The sequence below is a fragment of the Falco biarmicus genome, chromosome 1 (genome assembly GCF_023638135.1).
Source record: "Falco biarmicus isolate bFalBia1 chromosome 1, bFalBia1.pri, whole genome shotgun sequence".
NCBI classification, from domain to species: domain Eukaryota; kingdom Metazoa; phylum Chordata; class Aves; order Falconiformes; family Falconidae; genus Falco; species Falco biarmicus.
The window spans coordinates 122,715,263-122,727,293 of NC_079288.1; the positions used below are offsets into that span (position 1 = coordinate 122,715,263).

The 12,031-nt window shown below is 42.3% G+C and overlaps 1 protein-coding gene across 2 annotated transcripts in view; it reads left to right on the top strand.

The window, feature by feature from the left end:
* Positions 1-12,031, top strand: part of ACSL1 (acyl-CoA synthetase long chain family member 1) — a 42,686-nt gene that overhangs the window by 8,730 nt on the left and 21,925 nt on the right. For both annotated transcript variants that reach the window (XM_056326308.1, XM_056326307.1), the window contains exons 2-5: positions 527-754; positions 9,274-9,388; positions 9,786-9,850; positions 11,117-11,218. In XM_056326308.1, coding sequence (XP_056182283.1) covers positions 560-754; positions 9,274-9,388; positions 9,786-9,850; positions 11,117-11,218 — 477 coding nt within the window. In that variant the 5' untranslated portion in view covers positions 527-559. The remainder of the gene's footprint in view (positions 1-526; positions 755-9,273; positions 9,389-9,785; positions 9,851-11,116; positions 11,219-12,031) is intronic.

Here is a 12,031-nt window from a genome sequence, read left to right on the forward strand (position 1 = left end):
CAGCTTGCTAGCACAGAGGAGCTACAGGAGGTTACCAGCTTTGAAGGCAGCTTGTTGAAGTGAGCTTTCTGTGTGTGATTGAAGGGAGAGTAGAAAAGAGAGTTTATTTTACTGGATTTAAGAGATGAAAAATCCTGCTCCTGCTATGCCACCACAGGATTAGGATGCTCTTTGTTGTGTTAATCAAGGCAGGTTAACATTTTAGCCCTGCCCTTCCTCTCCTAGACTTCCCTGTTTGACACTGTTTGATCAGTCTTATAGTACAACTACTTATTTTGCACTTGTGAAATGCTGTCCTTTAACAAAACTTTTGCTTTTTTCTGAAACCTCCTGTCAGCCCCACCTGTTTTTCTGGACTATGAACCAGTAATTGCTTGCTTAATTGCAGCACATAAGCCTAAAGGTATTGCCTGCGTAGTGGCAGATCAAGTTATTTCGTTAGTGGGAAGCCAGTAGGATATATCACTCCCACAACAAGGGGGGGTGTGTTCAGATTTTTGTGTGTAACTTTCTTTCATATCACCAGATTCCAGCGTTGGGACAGCTGCACTGAACTGCAATGCAAGCACATGAGTTGTTTAGACACCTACGAATGCCAGAACTTGGGGATGTCAGACAGTATGTGCGCACCCTTCCAACAAATACGCTGATGGGCTTCGGTGCTTTCGCAGCTCTCACAACCTACTGGTATGCAACAAGACCAAAAGCACTAAAACCACCATGTGATTTAGCAATGCAGTCTGTGGAAGTAGAGGTAAGTGTCACTTGATGGATTTTGAAGCCTAAAGGTGGCATTCAGAGAGACAAAACACTGATTAACATAAGAGTGTTTCTCAACTTGTAGTGTGTGGGAAATACGCTTCGGGGCATGTTTGTGTTTTTTTTCTGAAATGTGGCTTGAACTCTCGGGTTTTTTTGGCTTTTCAAATTTGAAAACCGGATTGAAGTTATAGTGGTAGTAACTAGCATGGGAGAGCAAGTCTTTGGGCTGAGAAAACTGAGCTTCTGATCTGACTGGTGGCAGGAAACCTGTGCCCGTTAGAATTGGCACAGTGTGTTTTCAATTCCTGGCCACGTGTTTAGCTGATGACCTATTAAATTAGGTCTTGGGGTCAGAGTGAGTATGCTGCTGTATACTGATTAGGCTAGTACTTTTCTGTTATATATAGCTTATAATAGCTGACAGATGAGACTTTGTATTGGGTTACAAGCATGAAGGTGGTACTAATTGTCCTTAGATGATCTGCGGAATAATATATTAGTCCTGCGAAGAGATCCCAGCCATGGAGTAAGTTGAAATTAAAGCAGCCACCTGCTAAACTCTGGATGTGCTTAGTTTTTATCTTGTGCTGTTTAGAGGCAGACAGAGTTGCTATTGGGTGGTGTTTTTTTCATCGTGGAGTCAAATATGGAAACAGTCTGACTGGGAGTAACTGTTGCTTAGAAGCAAATATAGACAACTGATTACATGGCTGGGGTTTCCTGAGCAGCAGTCGTTATATCAATTCCCCTGTTCACTGCAGAGTCAAGATTTTACCGTTACTTCATTCTTTCAAGAGTGCCTCTGTATTTCTTCAGGCTGCACAAGGCGCTTCCTCCTTTTGAAGGAAGGAGACTGCTTTGAAAGGCTGTAATCTTCAAGGGAGATACTTACTAAATGTAGGATTGTAAGGCTGGCAGTATCTTTCATTGATAGTCAGAAACTACCACTGTATATTTTTGCATACATACTTGCAACTGAATTCTCCCTTTATAGCATTCTTCTGTGTGGATATACTGCATCTGGTTGTCCTGTATCAAATGCAATTAAGATGGCTTCTTGTGCTTAAGAGTAACATGACTACAAACTGATGAAATGAATGTGGCAGAGCAGTTTGGAATCTACAGCACGTAGTTTTCATGAAATTTAGCAAAGCAGATTCCTGTCATGGTCTCAAATTAGGCACTTCCTTTGCCATGTTTCATGATACTGAGATTGAAGAATAAAGCATTAGTTGGCCCCTCCATTCAAAAGTTCAGTTAGTGCCATTTATTTTCAGATCATCTTCCCAGTATGGTATCCAGTAAGCTTGCTGACAGGTCATGTTACTATAGCAAGTAATGGTCTGCTGTTAGAAGTACACAAAGGGGAAACAAATATGCTCTGGCAATGTGATAATTGCCAAAAATGCCTCTTGTCAAGGAACACGTGTAGAGTAAGGATCCAGAGGTCAGATTTTGCTTATCTTGGTGATCTTTTCCCATCCTGACAGCAGCCACGTAGTGGATAGAATAATCTTGTAGAGCAGCCTGTTTTGGTGGCTGGAATTACCTAGCAGTGAAAGCTTTCCAGCTCTGGAGGGCCTCACTAGTTTGGTATAGACTTCAGCAAATTTGGGGAGCTTTGTATTAGAAGACAGTAAAATAGTGGCTCTTAACTGGCCATAAGCAAGCAATTTGTCACTGGTTTTATCTGAGATTCTTGACAGCAGTCTCAGTTCATTGCCTTTACCATGAAATAGCTCATCGCTGCTGAATTCTGTGATTGAAATCGTTGTTTGGTAGCATGAGACTTCACTAAACTACTTAATGCATCATTGATCCATGTTGTACTAATTACCAGCGTCTCTTTGATCAGAGCAAGATAGGTATAACAGCATTATTTTTCATTGCCTCTTTAGAAAATGCATTTTAATGGGAAGATGGATGAACAGTAGTAAAACTCAAAAACCAGCTGAGCATATTAGCATGTCTTGGAAAGAAGAGCTCAGATTTTGAGAACACATTGGAATGAGCAAGATCTATCCAGCTTTGTTTATTGACAGTGCAGATATAGCCCTTAATGTAATGTTGTAAACTGTACCAAACTAATCAAATGAGAATGTATGTTTTGAAGCAAGTTTCAAGTGCCTGTTAGAATTGATACTCTTATGACAACGGTAATGAGTGTAATAGAGCATTTGGGATTCAGTTTCTCACTGCATTTTTGTTTAGAATTTCACTTACCTGCATTCTCTTATACATGTGTTCAGCTATGTCACTTCTTATTGTCACTTCTACAGAAGAAAAGTATCAAATATTGCTCTCAGATTATGTCAACATTTTTTTCTGGCTTAGCAATACAATATTAAAAGACTTAGAGAGTAAGCAATGTGCCTCAAAAAAGACATGGCAGAAGGTAATTCCTCTTCTCTACTGTTCTGGTATCTAATCTACCTGTTCATTAATGGTAACAGTTTTGAACTATAAACAAGCTTCTGTTAATTTTTACTTGTGGCTTATTTCCTTGGCCTCTAACAAAGTTAGATGAAGTCGGTGACTGGAGTAGGGTTTCTACACGTTCTGGTAATAAATCTTCATAACATTATATGGGAGGGAAAAGGATCCTATTTATTTCTGTTATACGTCACTTCCCATCTCTGGAAAGCTTCGATTTGGTAAGCCAGGACCCAGTGATCCATTTTAACCATCACTGAATGAACGTAAAGATTGCACACTTAGTTGAATATTGGTATGGAGAGTTACTGAGAGTATCAGCTCTTCTAGAGTAGATACCATGATGAAAAGATACGGAGTATGATCTTTAAAGTATACATACTACAGTTAGGTTTCACTGAAAGAAACCCTCTTGTCTTCAGAGCTCCCAACCTGATCTCTCTTCAGGGGATCTTCTCAGAGGTAAGGTGAAAATCTCTCAGGATCCACTTTAATCTTGTCTCCCCTCCTACTGACAAGGGACTAATGAAGAGCAATTCTAAATAAAGTCTGACTAGTGTGAGACTGTATTGCTGAGACTTGTGCTACATTAATGGTAGAAATAGGGTATTAGTCCTATGCTCCAGACCACTGATCATCTTTGAAGACCTCTGCTGGCCCCTCTCCAGCAGTTCCCTGTCTCTCTTGAACTGGACACAGCACTCCAGGTGTGACCTCCCCAGGGCAGAGTAGAGGGGCAGGATCCCCTCCCTCGACCTGCTGGCCATGCCTCTCCAAATGCACCCCAGGATGGTACCATTGGCCTTCTCGGCCACCAGGGCACACTGCTGGCTCATGGGCAACCTGCTGTCCCCCAGGACTCCCAGGTCCTTCTCCGCAGAGCTGCCCCCCAGCAGGTCAGCCCCAGCCTGTGCTGGTGCCTGGGGTTGTTCCTCCCTCGGTGCAGGGCCTTACACTTGCCTTGGTTGAACTTCACGAGGTTCCTCCCTGCCCAGCTCTCCAGCCTGTCCAGGGCTCGCTGAAGGGCAGCGCAGCCTTCTGCTGAACTGGCCGCTCCTCCCAGTTTGGTATCATCAGCAAACTGGCTGAGGGGACACTCCGTCCCTTCATCCAGGTCCCTGATGAATAGGCTGACCAGGACTGGACCCAGCACTGACCCTGGGGAGCACCACCGGCTACAGGCCCCCAGCTGGGCTCTGCGCCCCTGATCACGGCCCTCTGAGCTCTGCCGTTCAGCCAGTTCTCAATGACCCCACTGTCCCCTCGTCTAACCCACTGAGCTTACCTGTGAGGGTGTTATGGGAGACAGTGGCAAAAGCCTTGCTGAGGTCAAGGCAGACAACATCCACCGCTCTCCCCTTGTCTACCCAGCCAGTCATTCCATCACAGAAGGCTATCAGGTTGGTCAGGCATGAACTACCCTCGGTGAATCCACTTTGTCTGTCCCTGATGACCTTCTTTTTCTCCACATGCTTGGAGATGACCTCCAGGATGACCTGTTCTATCACCTTTCCAGGGATGGAGGTGAGGCTGACGGGCCTGTAGTTTCCTGTGTTGTCCTTGAACTTTTTGAAGACTGGAGTGACACTGGCTTTCCTCCAGTCCTCAGGCACCCCTCCTGTCCTCCATGACCTTTCAGAGATGATGGAGAGTGGCTGGGCAATAACAGCTGCCAGCTCCCTCAGCATTCAGGGGTGCACCCCATTGGGGCCCATGGATTTGTGGGTGTTGGTTTTGCTCAAGTGATCTGTCGTGTGATCCTCCTCAACCAAGGGAAAGTCTTCCTTTCTCTGGACTTTCTCTCTTGCCCCCAGGGTCTGGGAAACCTGAAGGCCGGCCTGGGCAGTAAAGACTGGAGCAAAGGCAGCGTTCAGGAACCCCACCTTCTCTGGGTCCTTTTGTCACCAGGGCACCCACCTCATTCAGCAGTGGGCCCACATTTTCCCTAGTCATCCTTTTGCTATTCATGTACTGTAGTCCTTGATATCCCTTGCCAGATTTAATTCCAAATGGATCTTAGCCTTTCTCATTGCTTCACTGCATGTTCTGATACCATGCCTGTATTCCTCCCAAGTGGCTTGTCCCTTTTCTACATCCTGTAAGCTTCCTTCTGAGGTTTGCCAGAAGGTGTTTGCTCATCCATGCAGGCCTCCTGCCCCTTTTGCTTGATCTTAGTCATAGGAATGCACCTATCTTGAGCTTGTAGGAGGTGATGCTTGAATATTAGCCAGCTGTCTTGAACTCGCCTACTTTCTAAAGCCCTAACCAAGGACCTTCCTGGAGGAATCCTGTGGAAGTGGCCGAAATTAGCTCTTCTGAAGTCAGGGTTGCAGTTCTACTTACTACCCTGCTTCCCTCATGCAGGATCCTGAGCTCCACCATGTCACGGTCACTGCAGCCAAGGCTGCCCCCAGCCCTCCCATCCTCAACCAGTCCTATGTTTGTGACTACAGTGTCCAGGAACACACATTGCCTTGTTGGTGCTTCTACCACCTGTGTCAAAGTTACTGTCAGTGCTCTGCAGGAGCCTCCTGGACTGCATGTGCCTAACTGTGTTGTCTTTCCAGCAGATATCAGTCTTCCTTGGGAACCAGAGCCTGTGATCATGAAGCTACCTCCAATTGTCTGTAGAAGGCCTCGTTGACTTCCTTATCAGGTGGCCTGTCATAAAGTCCCACAACAGTGTCCCACATGTTGGCCTGCCCCTTAATCATTACCCATAAGCTTTCAACCTGTTCTGCATCCACCCCCTAGGGTGAGCTGGATGCATTCTAGTTGCTTCCTCACATAAAGAGCGACTCTACCACCTCGGCTTGCTGGCCTGTCTTTCCTAAAAAGTACATAGTCGTCCATGACAGCATTCCAGTCATGCAATAGCTGAACAGCTTTGGCTATTGATTTGAATGCAAGTGTATGCCTGTCAGATATATTAAATCTTGCTTTAAAAACCCAAATACTTCTGTTTGGCTCCAGTTCTGCTAAAGCATGTAGAAGGATAGGATATAAATAAACACTAGGATGTCAGCATTTTCTAGTAGTAAGAGTTTGGATTTGTGACGCTGACTTCACTCACACACACACACCCCCCATTAAGTTACGAATTTTAGCTGTTGTGTGCTTACCTAGGGATCAGCATGCTTAAAATTATTAAATTATATGGCTGGTTTGAAGACTAGTTTGTATTTCTTGCTCCTCAGAATATACATGTTGGTGACCTAAGCACCACTTATAGTATACTTTCCATCTTGGGGAAAATAGAAATTGGGTCTCTTGCCTCGGAGGTGTGGTGGAACCAATAGTGTGTCTTGACCTTACTGCTAATCCTGAGCAGCCTGTGTCAGCAAGAAGCAAACCCAAGGCTTGAACAAAAGCAACTATCCTGTTATGCGACCCAAACAGGCACTGACAGAGTAATATAAGCCTCTGTAGAATAAATCTGTTTCCTTCAGCTGCTGCTATTCTGAACCAATGCCAAGTTTTTACTTAGTGTCCAGCATTTGTTATGTAGTGGGTCAGTTTCCTGCAACTCACTGAGCTGCTGCAAGGGATGCCTTCCATGTGTAACGAGAGGCTGTTGTGTTAATCAGATTTTATTTCCTGGCTCCTTTAAGAACACTTTGGTAAAACTGGCAACCCTTTTGAGTGCTTACTTTTGTACTGGACAGATCTGTTAGATCCCATTAAAATAACTTTTGTGAAATCAGTGAAACATTCCAGTCCTGAGATTCAGATGTTTGGTGGTTGTAATGACCAGTGATTTTTAGAAAAGTTTGCAGCAAAGAGACCTTTCCCTGATATTGACCAATATTCTGGATAAGGACCCTTTGGACAGGTTCTTAAAACAGCCATTCTTGCTACTCTCAAGCAAAATGTGGACCGATACTATAGTATTGTCTAGTAGATGAGTTCAAACTGAGAGCATAAGGCGGCATCTAAATGACCTTCAGCATATTCACTGCATCTCTGAAGAATAACATTGAGCTCATGATGGTCTTAGCCCAGGGAGCTGGGTGTTTTCCAGAAAAAACTCTTACTCTAGGGCTGTTAGAAGTTCACTTAATTCTACCGTGGGGAAAAAAAGAATTGGGTAAGCAAACCCCCACATTAGTTGTGTTTTCCTTTACTAAAAATCATGAGAACTGATGGGGTCTTTTCAGTAGTAGCCTATTACAGAGTTTTGTGGTTGGTGGTTGTTTTTTTTCAGAAGGACAGTTCAGTCAGTGTTGTATCGAAGCAGTATGCCGTCTGTCTGATAATCCTCATCCTCAAATTTGGTTAGTGCCTTAGGCTCTGCAAAAACTGCTTTTGTGGTGCTGTGTAATACGGCATGTAAGCAAAACAGCAGTAGCTCAGATGAGTTGAAAACAAGTATTTCTTGACTGTTACCAAGGAATGGCTTAGAATATTATATGTCACTTGAAACGGGAATTGTAGCACATCAAACATGGTGCATGTGATACATTGTACTTGTTGACTTGACCTACAACTGTGGTTACAAACCAGGTTCTGTGATCTTCCTCAGGTTAGCTGAGGAGGTGGTAAAACTGGGAAAATCTAGAGGCTGACCTTGGTTATCAAAGATCTGTGAAACCAGTCCAATAAAGCAAGCAGTCTTGTTTTTATTTCCAGGTGGAGGCATGTGCTAGTGATCTGTTAATTTCGTATAGGGTAGATGTTGGTCTGAGTGCAAGTACGCTCTTGAGTTTCTAATGTTACAAACTTTCAGAGGTAAGCCAGTCATTAACTTGTTCTGGGTCACGTTCACAATGTAAGTTTCTGCTTACTGTCAAAGGAGTGGCAAGCACTGCATTAGGCTTGGTGTTTTGCTAAAACAAGTTAGACTTGTTTCAGTGTTGAAATATTTCTTTTCTCTCTGTGCCTTTTATAATGTGCTACCTCCTTTCTGTGGACGTGGGCAATATGACATCTTCTGCAGATAAACGGGAGGTTATCTAGCTTCTGCGTGGAACAGATGTTTTCTGGTCTTCCAGAATAGTTTGAAAACAGGAAAATAAGCCAATGGCTGGGGAGGGCCTATGATTGCATATGAATAGGTTTTTGACATTGTGGATGATGGACAATTCAGGCACAGATTTAGTTAGTCCAGGATTTGACTTGTGAAAGAGCCGGGTGTTGACTACAACCACTGATAAGAGAGGGAATCTTACGCAAAGTTTACCCAAGACCCTTTGTTTAACCACTAGGCTCTCCCTGCGAAGAACTTGCTTGTAGGACCCAATAACTGTGGTCCAATAGTACTTGCGTAACTGCAATTTGTGAAACCTGATTGATAGAAAATGAGATTATTTCATCAGTTAATCTAAAAAAGGTGATGTTAAAACTATGAACTACTAAATTCTTGTATCGACTTCCAATTGTAGCCTATATAAATGCTTACCTGCTGAAAAATGGTGATTTTAATCTTCAAGGTAGTACTGTCTTGACTGCCTCTAACTAGAGATCAGGGGGAAACCTTTTTTTGCAAGCTGGAATTAAAAAATTGAGTCCTTTAATCCAATTGAATCTGCCATGGAGTATTTTACTTATGAAAACACTTGTTTAGGGTGTTGTTGGCCACCCTTAAAATCCTTTAGACTTTGAAACCATAGTTTGAAGCGTGATTATGTTTTGTAATCTTAATTGGAAAAGGAGATTAGGATCTCAGCATTAATATTGTATCTAGAGAGCTCTGAGGCTGGAGTGATTTAGAAAGCTTGATGGAATTAATTATGCTATATCCTGCAATAATAGAGTAAAACTTTTCTTAAGAAAACCTGTGTGTCTAGTAAGGACTGTCTAAGGGTGTTCTGTTGTTCTCATTGGTTCTGCGTATTGTAGGTAGCTGAGGAATGAGACTTTGCCTGACACGTTTTTAGTAATGCAGGGAGCAGTCTGATTCTTTCAATGATGTCCTAGGAAACCTTGCAGAGATCTCTCCTCTGGTGGTGAAAAGGAACAGTTGTCTCAAGCAGAATTTGCCAAGGCTCATAACTAAACTTAACGGATAAGGTGATTTTATTCCTTCAGGAAATTAATTTATAACCAAATGTGTCTAACCTTCCTAATTGGTTTTCTTAGGGTGGTGAGCATGCTCGAAGGTCATCTCTTCTTAACAGTGATGAACTGTTGGTTTGCTACTACGATGATGTGAGGACAGCTTATGATATCTTCCAAAGGGGTGTGCAAGTATCAAGTAAGTCTAAAATTAAAATCAATATTTTCAAAAATAATGTATAGAACTAAAGGTCTGGGCTCTCTTGAAGTGGAGTTGGGGATAGGGGATATCTACCTAACAATAAAAATGTATTAAGTGAGCATTCTTGAAGGCAGATTTAACTGTGATCTCCTGTGAAGCAGAGTTGTGTGAATGAAGTCAGTGCTGTGCTCCTTAGCCTAAGCTAACCTTGTTGCCTCTGTCCTTCCCCAGCTTCCCTCCCTGTCTCCCCTCTAAAAAATAAAAACAAAAAGTTTGCCTTCTGAAGCTGTCTGCAAAAAATCTAGATGCTTAACACTGAGAGTGTGGTTAGTGTGGTGTCAGGACAGAGGAGTCAGGGGTTGAACTTTGATTAACTTTTGGTTATCTTTTTTAGATAATGGTCCATGTCTAGGTGTTAGAAAACCAAACCAGCCGTATGAGTGGATCTCCTATAAAGAAGTAAGTAGTCTGTCTAACTTAATGCTTTTGCTTGCTGAGACCATTGTTACAACATCCAGTAATGCAGTATAACAAATCTTAATCATTTGTAGATGTCTTAAAATAGTAGAAGAATATTGCAGAAAGGTTCTAGTTCCTATTACAGTATCTTAAAGGAACAGCCTCAAATATGTGCAAGGTGGAGAAGAGTATCTCCTTCGCTTACTTTGTTTATTAACAGTTTTATTACAGAATTTTTTGAGTTACCTTGGCAGCTTTCAACACCTCATTGCTGATGTTTAGAGCTTGGACACTGTGGCTGCAGCTTTGAAGTAGTATTCAGGGACTCTGACTGCTGCTACTTCAGATGTTTGCTTCTGAAAGTGTCATTTTACACCGGGCAAAGTTCTGTCTACAGATGTTGCTTGTGCTTCTTGACAATGTGTTCTCCACAGTGCTGAATGATGGCTGGAGAGGGCGTTAGGCTTCTAACTAGCAGCATGCTCCTTCGTGATTGCTAAAAATACTTTATGCAAATGCTTTAACAGCTGTGCACTTTCAGGTTGTTCCTGATTTAAGCAGTTATTGTCTCCAAATTTGCATAAACCTCTCCTGCTGCTGCATACTGTTAAGGTCATTAAACGCCTTTTGCGTGTATCAGACCTCACTTTTTTCAAGGTGATTTTGCTGGGCACATGTAAAGTGCAACCTCTCTTTAATAAAGCTTTGCAGTTTGAGTCATGTGACTAACATGGATTCAGGTCATGTGCTGTATGGAAAGAATTTAGGAAATTGCCTTCCCAAGCTGTGTTTGTAGAACTAGCTGGGTTTTGCCTTATTATTCTTACACTTTTTGAAGGGAAAAATGCTATTCCCATAGGCACTGAATGAAGCAGAAGGATGGCATATGTAGTACTTGTGACCGAGCAGAAATATAATGACGAATCATTCTAGGGTCACTTCTAGGGTTTAATACAGATAAAACAGCCTTTTCTGTGTATGTGGGCTTAAGACTTAAGCTTACACTTAACACTTTCAAGTCAAGCTGGATTGTCTCTTCTGCTGCGTATTAAGTGTAAGTATAGTATCTACAATCCACGTGGTGTAATTGCACTGCAGTATTCAGGTTATCAAAGTCACAGAGGGCATCCAAAATAGTTTTACTTCATACTAGTTATTGGTTTGGGGTTTTTTGTAAGACTTAAAGTAAAATAATGTTGAAGGTTATATACTGATGAGCTTGCTCTCTTTTTGGTTTTTGTCTTCTGTCTTTATTTGCCTCTCTAGGTTTTAGACAGAGCTGAGTGTGTGGGCTCTGCATTGCTCCATCGAGGCTTCAAACCATCTCAAGTTCAATATGTAGGAATCTTCTCACAAAACAGACCTGAGGTAACTTAATTGACAGTGTGTATCTTGGTGGCCTAGCTGCTGTAGAAGTGGCCACTCCTATATCTGTTGCTTTTTGGCAGTGTACTGATCTTCACTACTACGAGTGCATTTGGTGTTGGGAAAAGGTTACAGGCTGGTATTGTAGACTCACAAACCATAGACATGGCATCTTCAGCTAAGAACCAAAACTGATGATTGACACAAGTGTTGGTGTCTTATATTGTTTTTTTGCTCCCAGAGCTGAATGCAGAAGGCTGGAGAGCAAGAAGAGAATCGGGGAATCCAGAAGAACTTAACTAATTCTCTTTCCTTTCCAGTTTATAGAGGATGCCTGTTTAATGGGAAGCTAGTGTGGTACTTGGTGAATGTAATCATCACTTGCTTTAACATAAAAAGTGATGTTAGAGTACAAGGTAATTTAAAGTGGTTGGAAATCACAAGGAGGTGTTTAAACCCTTCAAAACACAAAGAAACACGTAACTATTAAATACTTGGACAAATAGAAGATGGCTAAAGGTGATAGTTCTATCTCTGCCAGAAGCCCTGGGCACAAAGATTCTGGGAAGGAGAACTGCTGATGAAGGCAAAAATCGAAAATTAATTGTAGTTTAATAAAGGGACAGAAAGACTAAAGAAAGTGACATAAAGATGATCACCTGACAAAGCAAAATGATGTTATGAACCTGAGAACTGTGGGGAGATTTAGATTGATTAGCTAGTGTGTCCATTTTAACTCAGAAGTCGTTCCAAATTGCTGTTTCTAAAAATGTTATGAAATAGGAAAGATTTCTTCTCTAGACTTGTTTATTAAAT